General features: G+C 44.5%; 2 protein-coding genes across 2 annotated transcripts; one reads left to right on the plus strand and one right to left on the minus strand.

Annotated features, from left to right (window-relative positions):
• Positions 1–41: 41 nt before the first annotated feature.
• On the minus strand, positions 42–12,809 carry ALG1 (ALG1 chitobiosyldiphosphodolichol beta-mannosyltransferase). The gene is made up of 13 exons (XM_048494920.1): positions 12,601–12,809; positions 11,634–11,711; positions 10,894–10,997; positions 10,301–10,449; positions 8,684–8,773; positions 7,467–7,583; positions 5,959–6,086; positions 5,485–5,523; positions 4,303–4,362; positions 3,656–3,766; positions 2,449–2,563; positions 1,120–1,195; positions 42–285 (listed from the first exon to the last, which is right to left on the minus strand). Exons 1-13 carry the CDS (start codon positions 12,794–12,796, stop codon positions 151–153), a joined length of 1,398 nt encoding a protein of 465 aa, XP_048350877.1. The 5' UTR covers positions 12,797–12,809; the 3' UTR covers positions 42–150.
• Positions 3,766–26,714, plus strand: LG04H16orf89 (linkage group 04 C16orf89 homolog). Its single transcript, XM_048494921.1, has 9 exons — positions 3,766–4,657; positions 16,238–16,663; positions 18,044–18,193; positions 18,818–18,968; positions 20,057–20,174; positions 22,499–22,634; positions 22,856–22,960; positions 23,657–23,743; positions 25,613–26,714. The coding sequence occupies exons 2-9, from the start codon at positions 16,489–16,491 to the stop codon at positions 25,684–25,686; spliced, it is 996 nt and encodes a 331-aa protein (XP_048350878.1). The 5' UTR covers positions 3,766–4,657; positions 16,238–16,488; the 3' UTR covers positions 25,687–26,714.
• Positions 26,715–26,798: the final 84 nt, after the last annotated feature.

Consider the following 26,798-nt stretch of genomic DNA (forward strand, 5'->3'; position numbering starts at 1 on the left):
AGAATCACGCTGGTTCAGTGAAGAGATTAAAGATTGAAAAGTGGGGAGAGGTTTGGCTTTTTTATTCTTGTAAAATGATGTGTAAAAATAAAAACTCCAGGATAAGTAACAGTATTGGGAGATACATCAGTAATACATTCACTGTTAACATTAGCTACTGTTGCTGAACAAAGGAAAAACTGTCCGTTCCCAACTTTCGTCCCACCGCAACTGTTTGGCTGTCCGAAGGTTTCTTCTGAATAAATTAAGCTTGCCTTCTGTAGTAGGGAATTCCCAGAAAAGCGTCTTCAGGGTGGGAAAAAAGAAAGGAGTTGTGGGAAGAAGCAGCACACAGATTAGTGCATTGTACAAGTGAATGAAAATTTTCCATATCAAAAGATCAAACTTCCTGTACCAGTGTCAAATGGACAATTCCTGACAGTCACATTAAAACACCAGCATTTTTTTCTGGATAGAAATTATCTCAAATTTTAAAAGGCTCATTTTATACCCACGGGTAGAAACCTTTTCCAACAACCATTATACCTAAAGGAAAGCCTGCTTCTGAAAATATGTCAGCGTAATCGTGTAATGCGACAAGGACATCGAATTGTCAGAGCCTAACATAAGCACATGATACTCCGGGCTGTAAATATCCTAGGATGAGAGAGAAGAAGAGTTTTGGATTTATACCCCCCCTTCTCTCCTATAAGGAGACTCAAAGGGGCTTACAATCTCCTTTCCCTCCCCCCCCCCACAACAAACACCCTGTGAGATGGGTGGAGCTGAGAGAGAGCTCGGAAGAACTGTGACTAGCCCAAGGTCATCCAGCTGGCATCTGTTGGAGTGCACAAGCTAATAAATAGTTCCCCAGATAAGCCTCCACAGCTCAAGTGGCAGAGCAGGGAATCAATCAAACCTGGTTCTCCAGACTTAGAGTGCACCTGCTCTTAACCACTACAAACACCCAAGGAGGAAATGAGGGCAAAGTTAGGTAGCAAATCTACCCACCCAGAGGGCTGCTGCTTGACAACGTTTTGCAATTAGTGAACGTTCCATGTTCGTGCATTAACAGCAATATGGTCATCTAGTGTGGGAATTTAATCAATAAGCCTGCCAGTTCTTGGATAACCTCCATACCTTCAGCTGTCCTGCAAGTTCACTCGAATCTTTGAATATCAAGCCATTCACTTCATGCTTCACGAGCTCGTGCAAGCTGTAAAGAAAGAAGTAGAGGCAGGTAGGTAGGATTGGGCGGCGTGTTAAAAGAGGCCATTCGTGATGCTGATTGACGGGACAAATTCTATCACTTTCGCCTTGTTCAGTTCAGCTCCATAAAAATGTGTGTGACTTGTAATTAACAGGCCTAATCTCTTCCTGTGCTGTCTCTGTCAGCTTTCTTCCCCGTGACCTGCTAGGCAGGAGACAGCCAAAGCAGGAGAGGAAAGTGCTTGAAAAACCCTATCCATCTTTGGCCACATTTCCATACACATTCCACTGGGGGGCTCTTTAGCAGCTACATGCAGTAGAATTGGCTTGAACTGAAGCAACTTTTCAATATTTTTACAAAGATCCTGCAAAGATGTTTTTTTTTTCCGTCAAGCGCTGGACAAATCAGCCCATGAAAGCAGATGCCAAAATAAATCTGTTGGCCGTTCCTGTCCGCCACAGTGCCTTAGACCAAGTTAGATTGTCAGTCTATTTAGCTGTCAAGCATCAGATCTGTAGCAATATGGGACTCAGTGATTCCGATCAGAAGCCTTTATTGACACACAACAGAATGGCCTCAGAAGAAGCCAGTTCTGAAGAATGGCTTCTCAAGCACCCTTTTTTATGCCCACCAAGATGCTCCCCTTCCCTTCACCGAGGTAGCAAAGCAAAGCATTACAGAACAGGAACATTACAGAACAGGAATGTGAAAGCCGGTAGTTCTCAAGGCCATAGGAAGGGCTATCTACCCTTCAGCTATCAGAGGGGAAGCTCTGACACCAAGCCATGATTCCACCTTTGCAAGGCAGAATAGAGCTCTTTTGGAAAGAGGAAGAAAAGTTTGGATCTATATCCCCCCCCCTTCTCTCCTGTAAGGAGACTCAAAGGGTCTTACAATCTCCTTTCCCTCCCCCCCTCACAACAAACACCTTGTGAGGTAGGTGGGGCTGAGAGAGCTCAGAAGAACTGTGACTAGCCCAAGGTCACCCACATGGCGTGTTTTGGAGTACACAAGCTAATCTGGTTCACCAGATAAGCCTCCACAGGTCAAGTGGCAGAGCAGGGAATCAAACCCAGTTCTCCATATTAGAGTGCACCTGCTCTAAACCACCACACCATGCTGGAAAGTTAATTGCTACCGCACAGTTTCTCTCTTCTTTCCAAAGTGAAGTTGGTCACATTATGTAAGCTCTGAGCAACCTTGATACGCCAACCACTTGCTTTGCCGGAGCACAGGATGTGAAATGTATGCATGCTTACCACTGGAACTGCACTGCACACACAGGCAAGCAGCAACCGAACATGTCCACAACCTTCATGGGGAGATCTAAGCCACTGGATGATTTGTGGAGGCAAACGCCCAAGTCTGCTGAACCTGTAAGATTTACATTAACAGCAATGAATCTAAAGGTTGCATCTTGCAGGATTTGTTTGCAGTAAACGGGCCTGGGATGGAACCATGAAATGCTCATTTTATTGCTGACAAAAAGAGGAAACTCTTTACCCATGCTTAATCCGCTACTCTTGCAGTACAAAATCACACGGCTTCGTGACTACACGATGTGGTTTGTAGCGTATTGTGTGGCCTTTTGGACTAGGGTCAGGGGAGGCCTACATAGGAACACACCTTGGACCACAGGAGGAAGAAGAGTTTGGACTTATACCCCACCTTTTTCTCTTGTAAGGAAACTCAAGGCGGTTTAAAAACGCCTTTCCCTTCCTCTCCCCACAACAGACACTTTGTGAGTAAATGAGGCTGAGAGAGTTCTGAGAGAGAACAGTGACTAGCCCAAGGTCATCCAGCAGGTTTCATGTGTAGGAGCGGGGAAACAAATCCAATTCACCAGATAAGAGTCTGCCACTCAGGTGGAGGAGCAGGCAATCAAAGCTAGTTCTCTAATTAGAATTCACCTGCTCTGAACCACTACACCACGCTGGAGCCTGGTGAATCCTTAGCGCCATCCCATTTTCCCACCCCCAGTTCTGCCATCAACCTTGGGGAGAGTGCAAAGGAGAAGCAGAGAAACCATGGGGTCTTACAAGCGATCCAGAAGCTGCCTTTCAGCAAAAAGGCAATTGCCTCACTGTCAGAGACGAGCACTCTAAGATGCACTCACCCTGAACGCATTTAGAAGAAGAAGAGTTGGATTTATATCCCACCTTTCTCTCCTGTAAGGAGACTCAAAGGGGCTGACAATCTCCTTGCCCTTCCCCTCTGCCACAACAAACACCCTGTGACATAGGTGGGGCTGAGAGAGAGCTCAGAAGAACTGTGACTAGCCCAAGGTCACCCAGCTGGTATGCGTTGGAGTGTACAGGCTAATCTGAATTCCCCAGATAAGCCTCCACAGTTCAAGTGGCAGAGTGGGGAATCAAACCCAGTTCCTCCAGATTAGAGTACACCTGCTCTTAACCACTACGCCACTGCCGCTTACCCTGCACTGAAGATTTTTAAGTAATTCCTTACCCAACAGGAGGGGGTAGTCCTCCGCTTCCAGCCAGGGTGTACAAATCTGGATATGCTTGAAATGCATGGTCGCAATCAGCTTGCTATAATACTCTTTCAAAGGCCCTTTCCCTTTTAAGACACAGAAAACACAACATTTGGCATTATTGACCATTGTCTCTCAGACCCCTGGCCACTGTTTTCACCACTTTCTCCTCCTCATTCTCTCTGTTCCAAACATCAATCTTATTACACCCATTCTCCTGTGTTATCTTTCTATCCATCGGTCTCCGGTAAGTGCACTTTCATCCAGCCCTTTCTCCATAGAGCTATGGGCTGCATGAATGGTTTTACCCTTCCTTCATTTTGCCTTCACAACATCCTTGTGAGGTGATTTAGGTGGACGGGGCCAAAAACACCTATAGAGCTCCATGGCAGAGCAGGACTTTGAACACAGGATCCTGGTCCAGCACACTAACCACGGCACCAAACTGGCTTGTATTTTGGCATTTTTCCTCTTGCAGCCATTTTTGCATGGAACTCCCCTCCCTACCCATTAGATACTTAACTGGCAGCTTATTTTTCTCCCTCTTAAGAAATTATTCTCACCCCCAAGAGCTTCACAGTCTAAAGAAGAGAAACAGAAACCAAAATTGTGAAGTTGCTACCTGTTATCACGCACACCAGCGGAGGAAGCCTCATCCCATCGTTGATGTAATGCTCATATTCTACAGAAAGACAAACAGGAGAGTTACAAACTTCCTACAACCTTTGTTCAGAAAAAAAACCCAAAAAACTACAAAAGGCAAGCTCAGATTTTCAAAGCGTCGTGGATTTTCTTCCCAATCCAATCCCAAAGTAGCTCACATTTTTCCTCTCTCCTCAATTTTATCCTCATGACCTATCGGTTAGGAAAGTTTCAAAACATTCAACCGGCCACAACCTTTCATGACGGAGTTGAGATTTGAACCAGCTGCTCACGGATCCTTGTCAGACACCATAACCAGCACACTTCGCCTGCAGGTAGTTCATGCTTGTTTCTTGTTTTTTTCATTTATTTACAAAATTTATACTGCATATTTACTCTGTTTATGCTCTGTTTGTTTTTTCATTTATTTACAAAATTTACACTCTATTTACAAAATTTACACTCTATTCGTCGGAGTCACTAACAGATTCGTCGGAGTCACTAACATATGTAATGAAAGCACATTAAGAACCGTTGAAACTAGGGCCGTTTCCGCATGGCCACGCTGGGGGTTGGGTCGGTGTACATAACGCCGACCCAACCCCCCGGGACCATTCACACGAACGGTCATGGAAACTACCGGGAAGACGGCGCCACGCTGCGCCGTCGCCCAATCGACTCTCCTTCCCTGCGACCGTCCGGCGCGTCGCTGAAGCCAGGGGACACGCCCTGCCCAGCGCTAATCAAGCTTCCGGAGTCGCGAGGGCGGGGCGCGGTCCAAACCAGCGTTTCGGCCGGATGCGCCGGACGGTCGCAGGGAAGGTAGGTCGATTGGGAAAGGGGGGAGGGATGGTGCCTTCAAGCCAATGCCGTTCGCACAGCAGCATTTGGAAGCCGCTGTTTCCCAAAAACCTCGCTCAGGGAGCGAGGTTGGGAAACAGCGGCTTCGCACCGCTGGGGAGATGCGAGGGTGGCGCAGCAACAAAGCAGCTGCGCCCCCCATGCGAACAGCTCCCTGGGGACGGTGTTTTTGCCGTCCCCAGGGCGCTGTATTTGGCCCATGCGGAAAGGGCCTAAGCTAAAATGCACATCCCGAAACAAAAACAACAATTGAAGCATTTTGCTGTTTAGAGCAACAGAGAGCGCTTCCTTGGTAACCTACCTTCTAAAGCTTTCAGCAAGATAGAAAAATCTTCATCCTCTGCGGAAGAAAGAGAAGTTCACAGCACTTTTTAATCAAACATCACAGCTCTGTGTCCAGCTCTGCTTGAAATACTCTGCTGCGATCATAAACGCTTTCGAAGTTGCAACTGAGGCAAAATTAGCATCACTGAGAAACAGGCATACAGCCTTCACGGCGTACCTCTCTTCTTTAGCCAAAGGGGCTCGCAGCTGTTAAATCTGAACAGCAGCTGGAATGCACAGGGCAAAAAGAATTTTTTTTTGTTTCTGCATTTATCCAATTAATTCCACTCTGATAAACTCTGAGAACAGCAGCAAGTTTAATCTGAACTGGTGCTCTCCGTTCTACCGGCTTCCTGTTTCATAAGGTGGCCCATCATTTTTATACACGTTAAGAAAAAATTCACCTTGAGGACTCCACCTTGTCAAAAAAAACCAGGTTGAATGGCCAGACCTGTCCAACTGGTGCTGCTGACCAGGAGAGCCGGCCGGTCTTTCTGGTGGGTCACCTGTCCACTTCGGATGTCTCGTTGCAAGAAGGCTGATTTCTCGTTGTCGTCACTTGGAAGGACGGGCTCTGTTCTGAGACCATGGAATTTAAGAAGCAGAATTTAATCCTCTGCAGACACACTAACAAAATACTCCTGGCTCATCTGTTAAGTGCTACTGGACTTGAATTTTGCTCTTCTGATGCCTGATGGAAGAGTGGGCTTTAAGCTATTCCTCCAGTACGCAAAAGCCCAGGAAGTAGTATAAGCTAGACCCAAACACAGAAGGAGATGAAGCAATAGACATGTGTATATCTTATTTTTTTTCATGTTTGGCCAGAGTCCTTTTTACCCCACCCCTCAAACACCTTCAAGATGAAAGAAGGAAGAACTCGACTTTGGGTCCTAAATCCATTTGCATTCACTGTATGCCATCTGCACATCAAAATGAATGTGCGGCAAATAGCCCTTTAGCAACTCGACATGGCAGGTGTCATAAGAACATAAGAAAGAGCCTGCTGGATCAGAGTCCATCTAGTCCAGCACTCTGCTACTCGCAGTGGCCTTTGGGAGCTCACATGCAGGATGTGAAAGCAATGGCCTGCTGCTGCAGCTGCTCCCAAGCACCTGGTCTGTTAAGGCATTTGCAATCTCAGATCAAGCAGGATCAAGATTGGTAGCCATAGATCAACTTCTCCTCCATCAATCTGTCCAAGCCCCTTTGAAAGCTATCCAGGTTAGTGGCCATCACCACCTCCTGTGGCAGCATATTCCAAACACCAATCACGCATTGCGTGAAGAAATGCTTCCTTGTATTAGTCCTAATTCTTCCCCTCAGCATTTTCAATGTATGCCCCCTGGTTCTAGTATCGTGAGAAAGGAAAATTTCTCCCTGTCGACATTTTCTACCCCATGCATAGTTTTGTAGACTTCAATCAAAAAACCCCTCAGACGTCTCCTCTCCAAACTAAAGAGTCCCAAACGCTGCAGCCTCTCCTCACAAGGAAGGTGCTCCAGTCCCTCAATCATCCTCATTGCCCTTCTCTGCACTTTTTCTATCTCTTTGATATCCTTTTTGAGATGTGGCGACCAGAACTGAACACAGGACTCCAAGTGCATGACACTAGCCTTTTCAAGGCTGTGGAATTTTGAGAAAGGATGGTGAGCATCGGTCCAACATATTTCCCATGGGAAGTGAAACCAAACCCAGAACGGCAGCCTCAGGAGGCAAAGCCAAACAAAGTGACTATGGCAAAGCCTGATAATTACCAATCCTCATCATCCTTCAGAGAAAACTCTTTCAATTGGATGAGAGTAGCCAATAGCAAGCCTTGCTTCATAGTGGTGCCACCCACACCCTGAATAGCTCAGCAGGCATCAAGGGAACTACTCCAGGGCAGCAAGACACCCACAGGAACCATGTTGGGAGAACCCTGAGATAGGGTAACACAATAGAGAGCCTGTATCCACTTACAAAGATTGGGCTTTAAATGGGTTATAGTCTTTGCTGAGCTTCATGAAAAGCCTATGCTGGTCGCTCAGTGGTGTCTCCTTGAAGAAAGACGGCGGTTTGTCGTAGAGGGTTATCGCTCTGAAACAAAAATTGGTTCACTGGGCAAAAGGCACAAACAAAAATCAGTAAAAATAAGATTCGGCAAAAAGTTAAAACTTGCCCTTAGGAAGGAGGGCTCTCAGCTGGAACCCTGCTCTTGAAAAAAAAATATTTGCACAAGACAGGAAAGCCTCAACAAATTATATTTACAAAGGGGAAGGGCAGTGGAAGCTTAGATAGAGTTACTCCAACCTCAGTTTGCCATAGTTAATGGGCCAGACTGGAGCAACTCTGCATTGGACTGCACTCTAAATCTAGCCAGGGGGCAGACCTCTATCACCCTCCCTACCTCCTGAGTGGTTTCCAGATGGATACTTGCAGAGGGTTTACACAAAAGCATGCAAACGATCTCCAGCCTGGTTTGTTTTCTCTTATTTGGCACTACACAAAGTTTGGTCAGTCACCCGATCCAAATTGTGACGCACAATCTACACACTAAAAGACAACTGTTCAGCCACTGGGTGGGTCAGAACTTGATCTTACGGCATCTTACGGCATAACTTCCTGTCATGTCTGCATGCAACTGAACTGTAGGATGCATAGAACAACCTTTGCTGTTGAGAAATCACAGAGAATAAATTCATAAACTGATGGAACAATTGTAGAATACTGGTTGTTGTGGGTTTTCTGGGCTGTGTGGCCGTGGTCTGGTAGATCTTGTTCCTAATGTTTTATCTGCATCTGTGGCTGGCATCTTCAGAGGTGTCACAGAGAGACCTGTTACACACTGTGTCTAGTTACACAGCCTGCACAGTGTATAACAGACTTCTCTCTGTGATACACCTCTGAAGACGCCAGCCACAGATGCAGGCAAAATGTTAGGAACAAGATCTACCAGAACACGGCCACATAGCCTGGAAAACCCACAACAGCCAGTTGAATCTGGCCGTGAAAGCCTTCAACAATAAGTTGTAGAATATTTACAGATAAAGTTCAACAGCTTCGCTTTTGAGCCAATAGAAATTTACAGAACTTGTGAGGTGCTGGATATTGCTATGTTGCAGGCATAAACTTCAGGTAAAGTAAACTGTACAACGACACTTTATTTGACCAAAACCAGTTTTAAGCAACTAACTCACCTGATGTTACAATTCACCTCCAGATCCTCTTTCAGTGCATTGGTCACACAAATGTTATAGTCCGACAAACGGCCAAAGAGTTGTTCATACCTGAAAGAAGGCAAGGGGGTGGTTCCGAATCCATCAATATTGCACAGGTATTCCCACTAAAATGGAACTTGCTTTACTAGTGTGCAATGCCTTCGCACTGGGAGGAGGTTCCAATGGTGGGAAGCCACCACCGAGAAAGCCCTGTCTCTGGTTGTCACTTTCCTCTTTCCCACAGGAGGAGAATCTTAACTAGCAGGCTGACAGAATAAGAGGAGGAAGAGGTCCTTAAAGTATTCCAGACCCAATCTATTTAGAGACTTAACAGTAAGAACCAACTATCTTAATCATGTTTAGAAAGAAACTGGCCGTCAGCCAACATTTAAAACACATTAGGGGAGAATATACCCTACATCTTCATAGTCTACAAATAGGTTTTAAATATATAAAACAAGGATGCACATGTGGGCTTTCCTGAGGCACAATTAATCTGTGTTTTCCTTTAGCAAATATTTACAATATATTCAGTATTGAAAGACCTGTCATTTCCCAGAAACGCCTGGTCTTGTTTGCTAAAGAGCTCGCAGAGTCCTTTGAAGTTCCTGCCTTCAACACAAAGGCTGTTTGACACGGCGGAATGTGCTTGCCAAAGAGACTCTCCTACTGCGTCAAACAACTTTTTGAAAAGACAGCTTATTATTAAATGTCACTACTGACAGCACTAATTCTTGGGAAAGCACCCTCTCCCAGATAGGTCACAATTCAGAAGTGGGATTCGTCAATACCGACTGTTTATATTTCTTGCTCAAAAGAGAACAACCGGTAATCCTTTTTCTCCAACCTGTCTGTTGGATCCCAGTAACTTTATACGTGGCTTTTTAAGACAAACCTGGAGAAGTTAAAACTTGCAGGTGGAAGCAAGATAAAATGGTGCACTCTCTTTGCTATAATGTAAGCCTCTGAATAAAGTGGACTAAACTTCACCAAAAACATCTGAACTCTTTGTATATACATGGATGTGCCCTCCTTTGATAACAGATAAGCCTGGGGCTGAAAAACTGATGTACTGAAAACACCATCAACACTAAGAAAAAGTGTCCTTTTATTGACCAACAGCAGGGCTTCATCATATGCATTTCCCTTCACTATATCGAGCAAAACCAGAATTACACAGAATTGTAAAAAGGAAGAGAAAGATAAACTTATTCAAAATAAGTGGAAATCATGTAAAAGAGCAGAATAGAAGCCTTCAGAAATAGGCGCTAAGAAATTCTGTCACTGGGCAGTCAATATTCAACACCAAAAACATTCTGAACTCTGAGGAATCTCAGAATTCAAAATATTTTGGCAGCAGAATTCATACTTCCCCAGCAGAATTAATATTTCTTAGTGCCATGGAAGTATGAACAGCACAGGTTAGGCCTTTGTGATATTCAGACATTATAGCTAAGCTCAATATTAGCTATTAGTTTTTCCTAGATACGTGCCATTCAGTATGACCAAAAGCAAATATTTCAACAGACGCCATGCCACCCTCAACCATAGCATCCCATAAACCACCAAAAAAAGAAAAAAGGAGTTCATACAAACCATTTAGCAATCCGGACTAACAGGTGTCTTTCTCCATGCGTCAGGCTCATTATGGTATACCCGTAGTTGTGCCAATCGATTATTAGCTTACTTCCACGCAGAAAGCAAACAGCCCAGGTAACAGCTATGCTGGGCAGACCTGGAGGATTCTGGTAATTAAATGCAGACAAAAAAAGTTATGTGTTTCAGTGTAACTCCAGTAAAGTTGTTTAACCAGTCTCCCCTGCTGCTTATTATGGGACAGCCTTCTCTCTGGAACAGCTCCATCAAGCGATCTCTCCTTCCCTTCTCCTCACAGGCAGGAATTCTTGCACTATCTAAGCTTTTCCTTCATTTCAACTTTGCCTATCACAACAACAGGAATTTTGCTGCTATTTTTTTCCGAAATGGTCGTGGCAACAGCAAAAAAGCTAAATATCCAATTCTAATTAATATCTCAGGAACAATAACCCGGCAAAACATGAGTAAGCTTTTTAAAAAGTGCACTAAACCATTTCAGTTATCGGTGGTTTTGACAGGAACTAGCACTTTGTTGTTGTTTTTCAACCAACCTTGGAGACAAAGACGTTTCACTTATCAAGAAAGAAACATACCTGAAGAAGAATGTAGCCTGGATTCGTTATTTTCAGCATGACATAAAACAGTTGGATAGTTTGAACAATCACTTTTGTGATATATTGGAAAACCTTTGGGCCAACTGCAAAGAAGCAAAAGAGCCTGTTACCAAAGTTTGATGTAACTTACATAAATAGATATAGTTAATCAGTTGGAAGGGGGAGACAGGTACTAAACTCCTCTTCGACAACTGAAAGATGGAAGACACTATGTATATGTGGGTGCATACAGCACACTGAAGTCTCAGCAGAATTATGGTGACCCCACATGGTTTCCAAGGCAAGAGGTGAACAGAAGGGGTTTTCCATGCCTTCTTTTGCATAGGGACCTGGGAATTCCTTGGTGGTTTCCCATCCAAGTGCTAACAAGGGCTGACCCAGCTTCCAAGTTACGACAAGATTGGCCTACCCTGGACCATCCAGTTCAGGGTAAGATTTACATCCTGAAAATCAGTGTGTTGGCATGTCTACGCACAACACATTACTGCAGGATCTAGAAATTTCTCATCAGTGGAATGGAACATGGATGTTGATGCTTTTCTAAAATGCATTCCCCTCTACTCCGCACACACAAACACACGCCAAATGCTTTCCACACAGCAGGTTTTCTTCCACATTCTGGCTGGGCAGGGGCAGGGAGAAAGTGCTGAGCATGCAGTTCCCACCCACCCACCCCCAGGTTTGACATGTAATAGACAACACTGCAATATTCACCACACCTTGCCTCGCTTTATACTCTGGAATGTGCACTATCTGTATATTTTCATTACATAATATATTGTTGTGTGGCTTTGTACCTGTAAGAAAAGCGAAAAGATTATTTCTCCAGCTGTTTATTTAAACCACTCATTTTTTAAAAAAATCCAGTAAAAATCTAGACCCTCTTCTGAATTCCAGCTCTAAGGGAAACATTGTAGAATAATAGTTCAGAGCAAGAATACTTCTGAACATGTGCAAACCTTTAAGCTGGTGACCAACCAACCCTTTAACCTTTAGCAACCTGTGGGTTATCATCACCATAATACTTAAAGCACAACAAGCAAAGTCCCAGTTATGAGAAAGATCAACATCTCTTTGCACATTCTTAGTAGTAGCATAGTTTCTCACAATCAAGAGTCCCTCTGATCACAATGAAAGATATTCAGTCTTGCTAATAACTAGTTGGTCAAGTTATGACAATGTAGCTTTCTGCATGTGCAATCAGTGTCACTTACATGCAAGACTTAGGTCTCTGTATATGCTCAGAGGCACCCTTGCTTTTCATTAAGGTAGAGGTCTGTGGAACGTGTGCCAAGCATCTTTAACCAGCTTGCGAACTGATGAGAGTGACAGCAATGCAGATCAACAAGTGTGCCTCTGAGCACGTGCCAAGAATCTTTAATGTCACCAGTAACCAGCTTGCGAACTGATGAGAGTGACAGCAATGCAGATCAACAAGTGTGCCTCTGAGCATGTGCCAAGCATCTTTAATGTCACCCATAACCAGTTTGCGAACTGATGAGAGTGACAGCAATGCAGAGCAACAAATGTGCCTCTCAGCATGTGCCAAGCATCTTTAACATCGCCCATCACCAGCTTCCGAATGGATGAGAAATGCAGATCAACAAGTGTGCCTCTGAGCATGGGCAAAACATCTTTCCAGCTTACATTAGGGCCGCGGGCTGGACTAGAGGAAGCAGGACTCACCTGGGTAGCCCACGAAGGCGACCTGGAAGCCCCGGCGGGCCAGCGACAAGGCGTGATACTGCATGCGGGGACTGCGGCCCAGATCGCCCAGCACCACCACTGCCGCGCGGGCCTCGGAACCGGCCGGCCGCGCTCGCCACCATAGCAGCAAGAGCAGCAGCGCCCCGCAAAAGGCCAACCACAAGAGCGCCGCCATGTTGTCGGAGAAGTGTCACATGACACAACCGCGCGGGGAGGGATGGGAAGGAACAAAAGGAAGAGATAGACTCTTTTCATCTCGGTCGCCATGTTGGATTCAGAACGAGGCTCAGAGGGTAGCAGTGTGTCCGCCTACCCGGAAAAATCTTCCAGCCCTCCTCTGGAACGCAACAATAGGATAAGCCTGAAGGGGCGGGGCTTATTTCCCATCGCGTGTTATTTAAATTTAATTCTATAAATGCCATAAATGTTACTGTTATCATAGCATCTAGTAATACAATATTATAGTAATCTAGTTATATATATAATGTGAATATATATATTTTTTCACTTCACATGATATATATTTTCACTTCACAGGAAACAGCAGGAAACGTTATATATATATATATATATATTAGTGCTAAGGTAGAATAATATGACGACAATCTTTGCTGTAATAATGTGACTGTTTGGGAGAAGGCGGGGTCTGGAGAGTGCATGGTATTCAGCATGGCTGCCCTGAGCCCTCTGGGAAAGGGCGGGATAAAAATGTGATTAAATAAATAAAATATCGAAAAATCATATTGGTGCCAGTTAGGAATAAAAGTTAATAATGTAATTTATAATTACAGTATTAATGATGTTGGTATTGGCAACATTGGTAAAGTTACAATGGTGTTATTCATAGCCTGGATGGAGAATTGTATGCTCCTATAATTCCAGTTACCAGTTCATTTGAGCACTAAAGTCCCGTGCTCACTCCTCACTTCACAGGAAACAGCAGGAAATGTTTATTCTGGTAAATTTTTGTGTTGAAGGAAGCAAGCAACTTCCTGACACTCAAATCATGGGCAAATTACAGCAGATGAAATTGACATGGCAGACAGCAGAAGAAGAAAAGCAATACATATATCTGGAGAAGGTTGGGGGGTAAGGAAAGGAGATATCAAAAACATGTGCCCAGGTTTACTACTGATACACTGGAAGGTATGCATCCGAAATAACAAGGGTATACTAGCATACATGTGGCATCTCTGCTTTCAGTCTGAGTTTCTTCATCTGTGGTTGTACAGAAGTCTCTTACTCAGTCATGAATTAAAAGGTATAATAGCCTACTAACTCCACAAAAGCCTTACACTTTTAACACACCTTGAGTTCCCTGCAACAAACAGTTGTGCTAAAGTCTTACTTGGAAAGCGACCGGATTTGGAAGTGCTGGAGCATTTCATGTTTATACCGTGTTTCCCCGAAAATAAAACAGGGTCTTATATTAATTTTTGCTCCAAAAGATGCGTTAGGGCTTATTTTCAGGGGATGTCTTATTTTTTTCCATGATTTTGCGCCCCCCACGTGACCAGATCAGCTGCGCTGGGGAACCTGTAAACCTGAAACCCTGAAAAAATCTTATTTTCGGGGGGAAAGGGTATCTCCAAAATCTTTGCTGCCCATGACAAGCAGCTGTCGTAACAATGAATGTGTCAGATTTTGAAAGCACTAGAACTCCGGTATCTAGGATTGCCAAATCCAGGTTGGGAAATACCTGTGGATTTGGGGGTTGGAGCATGAGGTGGTTGGAGTTTGGGGAGGGATTTCAATGGCATATAATGCCATAGAAACCTCCTTCTAAAGCAGCCATTTTCTGATCTGATCTCTATTGCCTGGAGATCAGTTGATCTCTATTACCTGGAGATCAGTTGTAAACCCAGGTGATCTCCCTAGAGTTTGGCAACCACCAGTATCATGAGGTATGAAGGCAGGGTAGCTAATACCCCAAAGGAGAGAGTCAGAATTCAAAATGACCTGGACAGATTAGAGAGCTGGGCCAAAACAAACAAAATGAATTTCAACAGAGATAAATGTAAGATACTACACTAGGGCAGAAAAAATGAAATGCTCAGATATAGGATGGGGGACAGCTGCCTTGACAACACAACATGCAAAAGGGATCTGGGAGTCTTAATAGAGCACAAAGTGAACATGAGTCAGCAGTGTGATGCAGCAGCCAAGAAAGCCTATGCGATTCTGGGCTGTATCAATAGGAGTATAGTGTCTAGATCCAGGGATGTAATTGTACCTCTCTATTCTGCACTGGTTAGACCTCACCTGGAATATGGTGTACAGTTCTGGGCACCATAATTCAAGAAGGATATTGACAAGCTGGAACAGGTCCAGAGGATGGCAGCCAAAATGGTCAAAGGTCTGGAATCCATGCCCTATAGGGAGCACCTTAGGGAGCTGGGTATCTTTAGTTTGGTGAAGAGAAGGTTAAGAGGTGACATGATAGCCCTGTTTAGATATTTGAAGGGGTGTCATCTTGGTGAGGGAGCAAGCTTGTTTTCTGCTACTCCAGAGACAAGGACCAGGAGTAATGGGTTCAAGGTGAAGGAAAAGAGATTCCACCTAAACATCAGGAAAAACGTCTGTTCAACAGTGGAATGCACTACCTCTGAATGTGGTGGAGCCTCCTTCTTTGAAGGTTTTAAAGAGAGGCTGGATGGCCATCTGTCAGGAGTGCTTTAATTATCTGTTCATGTACTTCAAGGGGTTGGACTTGATGGTCCTTGAGGTCTCGTCCAACTCTATGATTCTATGAAGATGGGGAAACAATTTCTCCGTGGCACTTGTTCAAGCATCGCTTTTAAGGTAGCTGTGGCCTTCCAGAAAGTTTAATAGGGGAAGCGAATTATACACCCTCCTGGTAATCAGATCTGTATAGCACAACTTTAATACCCATGACAATTATTCTTGGAAATGAGCAAAGACACATTCCTATTCATCCTACAACATGCGTTTAAAAGGTTACATTAACTGGGTGACTGCCAAAGCAGAAGGTAATTATCTTCAAATTAAATGTACCAGGCAGCGGCCTAAAGGTATCCGTATCTGCTCGCCAGAGCAGGATATTGTCACTTTAATTACACTTGGTTTAATTTGGAAAGGAACGGTTGAAATGAAACTGCAGATTTCCCAGGAATAATAGCCTTCTGTGCCTAAAACTGGTGCGAATCTAAATGGCATTCTTTCACATTGCCTTCCTTGATTATTTTGGAAGCATGGTAGCAAAGGGCTATGGGCTCAGCTGTATGTGCCGTTAAACTGGAAATATGCTTCTTTAAGCATGGTGGGATTTATTGCCATGTAAACACATTTCCCTGTGCCCCTATCCCTATGTAAAATCAAGTTATACTTTCTGTTCTGTCATGAAGAGAATAGTGAAAGCGAGCAAGGTCTTTTGAGTGCTGGCACTCCAGCTTCGACCGCGTTCCCCTAGGGCCTACAATTCGTTGACTTTCCCAGGGCTGCCTGAAAACCTAATTTTCCAACCTTTGTCACGTGGTTATTTCTGATAGTGATTAGTTACATCTTTATTGTATCTATGGCTGCTTATGTACGTTAAGCTTGGTGATTTTCTATTGTTTTAATGCTGCACCTACTTAATTTCTTTATGTCTTCGAAGGACTGGAAACTACATCCCACAATGCCCAGTTTCAACAGGAAGGAGAGTAACTTTGAAAATAATCTTATAGAAAATAGCCTGCGGCCACAATGCATACGAAACATAGGAAGTGTTCTCTTGTGTTTTGGCTCTGCCCAGGATAGATGTTTGCTTAGAAAACAAACTGTGAAGGTGGTTATACGAGGAAGATTCCCAGTCACACCGCATTTGAACTGCAGAGAACCCAAGGGCACGTCAGAGGCAAAGCAGAGATGTGGTTCCTCGTCTTCCAGCTGTTGGTCTTTCTCCTTCACTCAACTCCATCCAGATCTGAGGGGGACATGACAGATCCCATCCTTTCTGCCTTGGAGAGGGCCACTCTCTTCTTAAGAGACGCATACGATGACATCAACGTGGATGGTGTGCTGGGCTATCGCATATTGCAAGGTACTGTAACAGCTGTTCTGGAAATTAATTCAACCTCCAGTGTGTTCAAAGAGGTTCCTTCCATGTACGAGCTTGACTTTGACTCATGAGCTCCAGCTATGACAAGTCCAAAGAGCTCACTTCAGATGTGTCAAGTTTGAAATTGTTTTCTCAGTGTTGATAAATAGTACCCAGACAGATGGACAAATGTATCGTGTTGACTAAGGGGTACCTCCAGGGTCATTGTGTTCTCTTTATCCTTTCAGGAAGGGTGTGAGATAGGTGCTTTGTGTGGCACATATGGGCAACGGCCAGTCCAGACAGGTTTTTCTTGTGGGTACACTTACCAATGCAGATAATAAACTGCCCATTTTGGCACCGCGCTGCTAGGCACCCCAAGGATTGGCAGGATGAGTAGAGGCACTGTTGTCTTATGTACGTTAAGCCAATGAGGTGTACTGGTTAAGAGCAGGTGGATTCTAATCTGGAGAACCAGGTTTGATTCCCCGCTCCTCCACCTGAGTGGCAGAGGCTTATCTGGTGAATCAGATGTGTTTCCACACTTCTACATTCCTGCTGAGTGGCCTTGGGCTAGTCACAGTTCTCTCCAAACTCTCTCAGCCCCGCCTACCTCACAAGGTGTCTGTTATGGGGAGAGGAAGGGAAAGGAGTTGGTAAGCCATCTTGAGTTTCCTTACAGGAGTGAAAGGTGGGATATAAATCCAAACTTTTCTTCTCCTCCTCCTCTCCTCGTCCTCCTCCTTCTTCTTCTAAGCAGGGTTCCCCCAACCATGGGTCACTCAGTCCAGTAACACTGTAAGCATGCCTGCAGTTTGCACTCAGCCCCTGTGCTGCTCTGTAGCTGACAGTAGCTTGAAGGGCATTAAGGGGCTCTGTAGCTGAAGACCAGCTCCTAATTTACAGTTGTTACAGATCCAACAGGTACATCATAATAAATAAATCCTCTCTCCAGTGTCGGAAAATGTTCTCATTTTAGCGTATTTTAGAGCCCGCCAAAGTGAAGCCCTTCTTAATCTTAATAATTGCAATGCAGATTTAAAAGTCTATGCTTACCTAGAATGTGAGCAGGTAAATTTAAATTTCATTTTCTCATGTAGAAGAAAAGAAGAGGTTGGATTATACCCTGCCTTTCTCTCCTGCAAGGAGACTCAAGGTGGCTTACAAACTCCTTTCCCTTTCTCTCCCCACAACAGACACCTTGTGAGATTGGTGGGGCAGAGAGAGTCTGGAAAGAACTTTGACTAGCCCAGGGTCACCCAGGAGGAATGTAGGAGTGCGGAAACACATCTTGGCCCTTTGCATTTTATTTAAACATCAAAGATTTTAACCCCATCTCTGATCAGCCAACCAACATTCTCTGTCTCTTTTGCAAACATCCAGCCTATCTGAACGGAGTCTTGGATAAATGGGAATCGCAGCCCGGATTGCAGCCCTCACGGCAGCGTGTGGTACGCTTAGTGGAGAAGTTGTCACTGTTGGTTGGCCAGGCGGAGCTTGCGGTGGAGCGGAACACACCGGAATACTACACACGTGAGGGGAAATATTTGTGAAAGTCTTCTCTTCGTTTTAAGAACTTTGAAAGGATTTCTGAACGGCCTTCCAAATACCAGTTGCTGGGGCCACAAACCATAATTCCTAAGTTAATCCTAAAAGATCTCCAGCCAACACCTAAACGTTTCTTTCATGAGGTAAAAGTAGTCCCCTGTGCAGGCACCGGGTCCTTACTGACCCATGGGGCGATGTCACACCATGATGTTGACTAGGCGGACTATGTTTATGGGGTGGTTTGCCATTTCCTTCCCCAGCTGCCTACACTTTACCTTCAGCAAGCTGGATAGCCATTTACCAACCTTGGGCCAGCTACCGGAACCCGACTTCCCATGGGATCAAACTCAGGTTGCCAGTGGAGCATTTCCTTCAGCACTGAAGTTGATGAGATTCCAGATGGAAGTTCTCCACACAGCACGCTCCTGATTTAAACGGCTTTTGCTCAGAAGTTTTTAAACACCTTTACGTGGTCGTGAGCGGGCAAAGAGGAGGACAGGAAATTTTTGTGAGGAATCGAAACAAACGTCATTGTCAACAAATAGCAGGCAGAAAGGGAGAGTAGGAGAAAGGTTACCATCCTCCGTCTCTTTTCCAATTTCCTTCCAGAGTTTGTCCCTGCTTTACGCCCAGGTTTTTGGAAGATTCCTCGCCAGTGGATCCAGACAGATCCTTCTCTTGTACCGTCTCAGAATAACATTTCAGGCTGCCTCAATGGAGAGTTGAGTGATTCTTGCATCTCGCATTTGCTAGGAACAAGGTTGGATTTTTACTGTCTTTTTACTGGGATTTAGCCTTGTGGTTAGGTTGTCTGGAAACCTGACAGATATATTATTCACCGTTACATCCACACTCGTTTCTTTTGATTCTCTGTTGGCTCTGGCCAACCAGGCCTTGAAAGTATTATGGATACCCGTCCATAACCAGTGATACTACTGGTCTGTCGAAGTCAGTACTATTTACTGTGATAGGAAATGGCTCCCCACAGTGTCAGGTAGAGGTCTTTCAAATCGCTTGTTACCTGATCTTTTTGCCTGGAGGAGCTAAGAACTGAACCTGGAATTTTCTGCATGCAAACTAGAGTTGCCAGCTCTGGGTTGGGAAATAACCTGGAGATTTTGGGGTGGAGTTTGAGATTAGGGGTGGGAGGGACCTCATCAGGTAAATTGTGACTGGTCATCTACAAAACCTCACCAGGTAAACTCTACAAAACCTCATCTACAAAACCTCACCAGGTCCAAAGTCATCTACAAGACCATTAGTAAAAACAAAGTACCGAAACCATTGGCAAAAAAATACATTATTTTTGTGAGGTATCGAAACAAATGTCATTGTCAATAAATAGCAGGCAGGAAGGGAGAGTAGGAGAAAGGTTTCCTCCGTCTCTTTCCCAATTTCCTTCCTGTGAGAAAGAAATAGAAGGGTATGAATTTATATCCCACCTTTCTCTCCTGTAAGAAGAGGAGCTTGGATTTATACCACACTTTTTTCAACTGTCAGGAGTCTCAAAGGGGCTTACAAACTGCTTTCCCATCTTCTCCCTACAACAGATACCTTGTAAGGTAGGTGGGGCTGAGAAAGTCCAGAGAGAACTGGGACTAGTCCAAGGTCACCCAGCAGGAATGTAGGAGGGTGGAAAAACATCTGGTTTGCTAGATAAGCCTCCGCCACTCAGGTGGAGGAGTGGGGAATCAAACCCAGTTCTCTAGATTAGTGTTCTTAGAACTATACCATGCTGGTGCTCAACTGATAACAACCATGAAAATTACCTGACAGTGAGACTTGTTGCTGTATCTGCACCTATGGAGCCTGCCTGTCATTTGTTATCAACTCTATCATTTGTTGCAGGGGAGATGATGCCGGACCTTGCTCTGTCCCCAATTACTGCTCAGGCGTTATGACCAAGTTGGGCTGCTCAAATTATTCGCTGTCACACCAACTTTTCTATTTCATGTTTGCAGATTTGGTAAGGAGTTCACTTTTGTGTTTTGCTAATGTGAGAGGAATGCAAATCTGGGGGAGAAGAATCCGAAACCCTGCTCAAAATGGTTGTGGTGGGTTTTCCAGGCTGCGTGGCCATGGTCTGGTGGATCTTGTTTCTAACATTTCACCTGCATTTGTGGCGGGCATCTTTAGAGGTGTATCACAGAGGGAAGTCTGTTGCACACTGTGTCCAGTCACAATCACACACTGTGTCACACACTGTCATACACTGGACACAGTGTGTAACAGACTTTCCGTATAAACACTTTCCCATTTCCCCTCCTTATAAACACTTTCCCCTCCCTCTCCCTGTTACCGCTGCTGCTCAGGTAACATTAAGTGATTTCAGCTCAGGCAACGTAGTGAGGCGCAGGAAGCCGGTGTTCTTCAAAGCAAAGTATTTTATTCGGAAGTGGTTGCTACTGCTCGGGCAGGGGAATCGTGCTTTCGTAGCCAAGCGCAAGAACTTTTATACACACATCAGAAGGGGGCAAAGGGGAAGGTAAGGGGGCAGGTCCCTTACTTTACACCAATAAAGAAACGCAAATACAAAAGAAAGATACAATTACAACTTTGTGAATGGGATCATGAAATCTCGCTGTCAAGCGTCTTCCCACGAGATTTTACGATGGTGCTGAAATAGAGAGCGGAGAATTGGGTGGGCCTGCTACCGCACCCAGTTATCTCTGTTATCAGACGGGCTGTTTCCTTGAGTTATATCCTGAGGCTCCCGTGCCTCAGTCCTGCAACAAAAGAAAGTTCAAACTGTCCAATGGTGGTCTCGACACGGTTTCCAACGGCTGGGACATCTGGGGTGCTGTCCAATCCAATCCAAAAACCTTTATTAGGCATAAACCAGAAGTACCGTACATTCCAAGTACAAAAACAAGATCATTGTTATATGTCATGTAGAACATGGATTAAAAATGTAGCAACTGCTTCAGACATTTCTACATTAGGGCTGTTCAATAGCTTAGACATTTTTAGTTTGTCTGAGAGAAACATAAATTCTAGAGGTAGTAAAGCTCCCAGATCGGTTCTAATATCATTATACCTTGAACAGTAAAGCAGGATATAAGGGATTGAGTCCATAGCGTTGGGACAGTACCGACAACAACGCTCACTTTGTGGGATGTTAAGGAAATGACCTTGAAGATAGACACATGGGAATGAGTTGCACCTTGCTCTTGTCATGACCCATCTGCACTTATAATTAACAAGCTGTTCTAAATATACAGCAGGGCTAGATTTCGGGGGTGTGATCCCAAAGTATAGAGGGGAACAGGAGCTTTGTGCAGCACTCAGGAGAGATTGGTATTCCTGGTCGTACAGTCTGATCTTTAGATGATGGTAAATTTCCGTGGCGGTAAGCATATGAAGAGACTCCCATGAGAAACCCAAGGAGAAGATTGGGTGCTGTCATCAGATTCGATTTGCAAAATCAAAGGGGTCTTTGTCTTTGCTGAGGAGTCGGCTGGGTGGTGGCCCAAACTAAATTCCAGGGCCAACTTCCTTGTGCCTCTAATATTAACCATTCTAAAATACTACGTTCCTCTAATACAGTTTACTTTACTTAACTCAAACAAGGCTAAACTTAAACAGGATACACTAAATTTAAAGCAGGAAAGCATAATACATGTTTTGCAGACCAGATCAGGGTACAAAACTTATTTAAGAACATCGATAAAAATCACATCTACTGGTCTTAGGGGCTTCTGAGTCACACTGGTCTCTGTGTCTTGACCTGGAGCCAGTGTAGTCAGGTAACTCGACTCAGGAAAATATTTTCGCTATTTTCCTGGCGGTAACATCCCCACAACAGACACCTTGTGAGGTAGGTGGGGCTGAGAGAGTTTTGAATGAACCGTGACTGGTCCAAGGTCACCCACCAAACTTCATGTGGAGAAGCAGGAAAACAAGTCCAAATCACCTGCTAATAGTCCTCTGTTCATGTAGAGGAGTGGGGAATCAAACCCGGTTCTCCAGATTACAGTCTACCGCTCCTAACCACTATACCTGAAAGTAACCCACCCGATCCCAAGTTTCTTACTCCTGTGTTTACCTGCTTAATCCCTCTCATTTTCCTGCAAAGCTTCACACTCGAAAGATTAATTTTGACAAATGGAAACCGACCAGGTTTCAAAGCGTTGGCTTTTTGTGTTAATCTTTGGGGAAAATATCACACTGTCATTTAATAGAATGGACTGCTTCTTTGCCAGCCATATTTGCATAAAGACAATGGTGCCACAGAACAGAACAAATACTGTCCTGTTTTTTCCTTCCCACCCCCCAACCACCTTTCTCTAGCAACAATGCCCAAATCCTTTGTTCCGTGATACCCAGTATTACAAGAACGTCTTCTGTGCCTCCATGAAGAAAATCAACATAGACGCTGAAAAAGAGGCCCGCTTGAATACTCTGGGAGACCTCTTTGTGGAAAACAGTAAGCAATCTCTCACCAGAGCGGAAACGGGGCCAGCAAATGTAAGGACCCTGGTTCAATGTCCACTACCTCCTGTGTTGTCAGATCCTGGTCAGATTGGGTAGTTTTTAATTGGGTAATTCACCTTGAGTCTCAGTCAGAAAAACAGACACATGAATGAAGCACATAAACAAAAGTGCTGAGTTATCACCAACACAGATAGGTTTTCTTTTCTCCTCCAGTTTTGCTCTGCGGCTTGGCTGGGTTCTCTGACTTATACCAGCCTCGGTGGCTGAAAATAATTCTTAACTGGCAGAAGCCCAGAAAGGGGTGCTTTTGGATGTATGGTAAGTGAAAACCCTTGCTTGAGTTGTTTCGGCAGAGGGCGGAAAGACAGAAATTGTAAATAACACGAGTACAAATAGTGAATGTGTAACAGTTTTTGGATTGATGCATGCTAAGTTTTGGTCTCCCCTGATGCAGACTTTTGAGATAGCTAGTGTCATTTAAAAATAATATTCTGCCAGCTGGTGATCAAATAAGCAACATGAAAACTGATCAGTGCTCACCAGGAAATATGAAGCATTCCCCTGCTCCCAGAATTCTCTAATGATCTGGCAAGGAGTTCCACAGGAAGGGACCTAAAAGAGCTAAATTGCTAAGATCTCAGTTGTTACTCAGGCTCATTCCGCACATGCAGAATAATGCACTTTCAAACTGCTTTCAATGCTCTTTGAAGCTGTGCGGATTGGCAAAATCCACTTGCAAACAGTTGTGAAAGTGGTTTGAAAACGCATTATTTTGCATGTGCGGAAGGGGCCTCAATTTGTCTAAATGCTTGTTTTGATGTAGGTAGATTCCAGTTCTTAGTTGCCCATATTTACCATTTTTAATTCTTGTTTTGCCATATTATCTGCTAGCTGCCCGGAGCGGTATTTATTAATATGGGCAGGGCAGGGGGAGGAGTAGAAAGTGAAGTGGAATATAAATTCTATAAATGAATGAACATAGTATGGGCTTCCAAGCAAATGGCTTTCTTTCAGGGGACCAATTTCAGTCCTCCAACCAGACTTCTGAAGAACCCAGTCAGAGGTCGCAAAGAGTTAAGAGAGAAGAGAAAATCCTAAAAGGTAAGTCTGTTACTGGTTGATGTGTGCATGTGCATGCAAGCAAATGTATACATGAACATTATGTGCTGCACACTGACAGTTTTCCAGAGAAAATCAAGAATTCATCCCTAACATAAAAATAGGTGACTTTCTTTCTCAAAATGGGTATGAAGCAGAGGGGGGATCCAACCAGTTCTCACCACTTCTCTAGAAGTGGTTACTAATTTTTTCTGAGTGCCGAGAAGGGGTTACTAAAGCAACCTCCCTGCCCAATAGGGACTGGAGGTGCGTGTGTGCGGCGGCGCCACTGTTTGAATCCCACCACCATCGGAACCTGTTATTAAAATTTTTGGATCCCACCACTGGTATGAAGTAATCTCATGCAACCAGCATGAGTAATCTTTGGTTGTCTACCAGTTGAAGGTTCCAATCCATTTTCAAGGGCAGCCCCAAATATAATGGATTGCTACAGTCTAGTCTGAAGGGTACCAAAGCACGGATCATTTTGACAAAGCACAGTTCTGAATGAGAGCAAACAGGACAGTGCTGTATGTATCTTAAAATATTTTCTAGAAATCTTTTAAAACGAGAGCCAGTGTGGTGCAATGGTTAAGAGCAGGTAGATTCTAAACTGGAGAACCGGGTTTGATTCCCCACTCCTCCATCTGAGAGGCAGAGGCTTATCTGGTGAACCAGATGTGTTTCCACACTCCTACATTCCTGCTGGGTGACCTTGGACTAGTCCCAGTTCTCTCTGGACTTTCTCAGCCCCACCTACTTTGCAAGGTATCTGTTGTGGGGAGAAGATGGGAAAGCAGTTTGTAAGCCCCTTTGAGACTCCTGACAGTTGAAAAAAGTGTGGCATAAATCCAAGCTCCTCTTCTTCTAAAAACAGTCTTGGTGGTTTGAACTTTCTGATCTATTGCCCTTTCCGCACGGGCCAAAAACAGCGCCCTAGGGACGGCAAAAATACTGTCCCTAGGGAGCTGTTCACATGGGGGGCACTGCTGCATCGCAGCAGCGCCACCCTCACTCCCCCCCCAGCGGCGCGAAGCCGCTATTTCCCAACCTTGCTCCCTGAGTGAGGTTTTCCAGAAACAGCGGCTTCCAACTGCTGCCATGCGAACGGCAGCAGCTGGAAGGCGCCATGTCCCCCGCACCATCCCTGAAAGCTTACCTCGTCTCCTGGCTTCCGGCTCGTCGCAGAGGCCAGGGGCCACGCCCCCCTGGCTTGCGACTCCAGAGCCATCGCTCCAGCCTGTGGGGGCATGTCCCCTGGCTTCTGCAACGAGCCGGAGGCCAGGAGACGAGGTAAGCTTTCAGGGATGGCGCAACCTGTGCGAAGGCTGTGCTGCCGCCTGCCACCTTCCCGGGACCGTCCATGCAAACGGCCCCGGGGGGAGGGTGCGTCGACGTCTTTACACCGACGCACCCCCGCACTATTGCAGTGCGGAAAGTGTCAGAGAGCCCTTAAAGCAGATATCTGGGTCAATCCAGAGATTCTCTTAATTCCTTTTTTGCAATGTGAAAGTCACCTCTGCTGGATAAGTTTGCGTTTCATTCTTTTCATCGCAAAGAGAACTTCCTTTTGTCACTACTGATTGCAGCATGTCCTCCCGAAGACCCCCTGTTTGAAAACTAAAAATGCTTCGTGGGATAATAAAAGGCATTAAGGGCCATTTGGCTTTTGACCTCGCGGACTCCATATTTTTATATTCTTTAAAATAACTAGAACACTGTTATTAGGGGGAGGAAACCTCTATTATACAATATTTGCAGTCTCACCGAAAAAATATTATACAATATTTGCAGTCTCACTGAGTTCTCTCTTGCGGAAAGGGACAAATCCTAGCTCCTTCTTTGATATGAAGCTGGTTCTTTTCTGTGCAGGTGGATGTTCCTCTCATAACACCGCCGTGGCTGTCGCTGCCCTTGGAGGATTCCTTCACTATGGTGGTTTCTGATGGTTCAGCAGCCACGAACCGTGTCTGGAAGTCGCCCGGATGAATGGTCATGACCCAGCTGAGTGTTTTTTAATTATGGTGTTAGAGGTTTTTCAGGCTGTATGGCCGTGTTCCAGTAGCATTTTCTCCTGACATTTCACCTGCATCTGTGGCTGGCATCTTCAGAGGATTTGATGGTAGTAAAGCAAGTGGAGTATATATACCTGCAGAATGTCCAGGGTGGGAGGAAGAACCACTCGCATTGGTTAGAAGTGTTAAGGGTGCGATTTGCAAGTATAATTTTCGTGTGTTAAGTGGAATCCACCCATTTTAGCATATGTATGTAACACTGAAGTTGCATAATCAATTAGTGAGGGCATCTGCATAGTAGTTGCCTGGCATTTTAATCCGTTTGATTTATTCCTGCTGAGAGACATCCTGTATCTGGGCGATTTTCACTAACCATCCTTGTGTTTTTAAGTACTGTTAGCCAGATTTTGTTCATTTTCATAGTTTCTTCCTTTCTGTCGAAATTGTCCATGTGCTGGTGGATTTCAATAGCTTCTCTTTGTAGTCTGACATAGTGCCTGTCAGAGTGGTCCAGAATTTCTGTGTTTTCAAATAACATTCTGTATCCAGCATAATTTATCACGTGTTCTGCTATAGCTGATTTTTTTCCGGCTGAATTAGTCTCCAATACCTTTTTCTAACATTCTGTTTTCTAATTGTTTTCTAATTGTCTATTTAAAAATATTGTATTGTAATTATTTTTTGCAAACCTGAAGGAGGCTACCTCAAGAATTATATCAAATTCAGTTAAATTTTTTTTTAATCTGTTTTCATATAATCCATGCCATTCATAAGAGAGAATGAGGCAGGGGAACAGAGAAAATATACAAAAGAGTTATGCACCTGCGGGTATAAGTGTAAATTTGTTTGCTATCTAACAGTCCTTTGTTCAACTATATCTCAGAATATTGTCTTTCACCCACTGCTTGGGTTTTATGTCTATTCCAGCACAGAATAAAATGATACCATGACTCACTGAACATCTGAAGATAGTTTTTTTTCTTGCCATGTAATCGACTGCAAATTTTACAAGCCTATTCATGAATATCTGGCCAGATTGGATC

The sequence above is a fragment of the Sphaerodactylus townsendi genome, linkage group LG04 (genome assembly GCF_021028975.2).
Source record: "Sphaerodactylus townsendi isolate TG3544 linkage group LG04, MPM_Stown_v2.3, whole genome shotgun sequence".
Lineage (NCBI taxonomy): Eukaryota > Metazoa > Chordata > Lepidosauria > Squamata > Sphaerodactylidae > Sphaerodactylus > Sphaerodactylus townsendi.

What these genes read in the sequence shown, in the direction of transcription:
- ALG1 (XM_048494920.1), bottom strand. Translation starts at nt 12,796, where the DNA reads ATGGCGGCGCTCTTGTGGTTGGCCTTTTGCGGGGCGCTGCTGCTCTTG. An exon ending in CAGCAGCACCAGTTGGACAG is followed by an intron (nt 5,524 to 5,958) that starts GTCTGGCCATTC and finishes TTTCTTCCGCAG; the next exon opens with AGGATGAAGATTTTTCTATC. An exon ending in AACTTGCAGGACAGCTGAAG is followed by an intron (nt 286 to 1,119) that starts GTATGGAGGTTA and finishes CCCACCCTGAAG; the next exon opens with ACGCTTTTCTGGGAATTCCC.
- LG04H16orf89 (XM_048494921.1), top strand. Translation starts at nt 16,489, where the DNA reads ATGTGGTTCCTCGTCTTCCAGCTGTTGGTCTTTCTCCTTCACTCAACT. An exon ending in TCGCATTTGCTAGGAACAAG is followed by an intron (nt 18,969 to 20,056) that starts GTTGGATTTTTA and finishes CATTTGTTGCAG; the next exon opens with GGGAGATGATGCCGGACCTT. An exon ending in GGGGTGCTTTTGGATGTATG is followed by an intron (nt 22,961 to 23,656) that starts GTAAGTGAAAAC and finishes GCTTTCTTTCAG; the next exon opens with GGGACCAATTTCAGTCCTCC.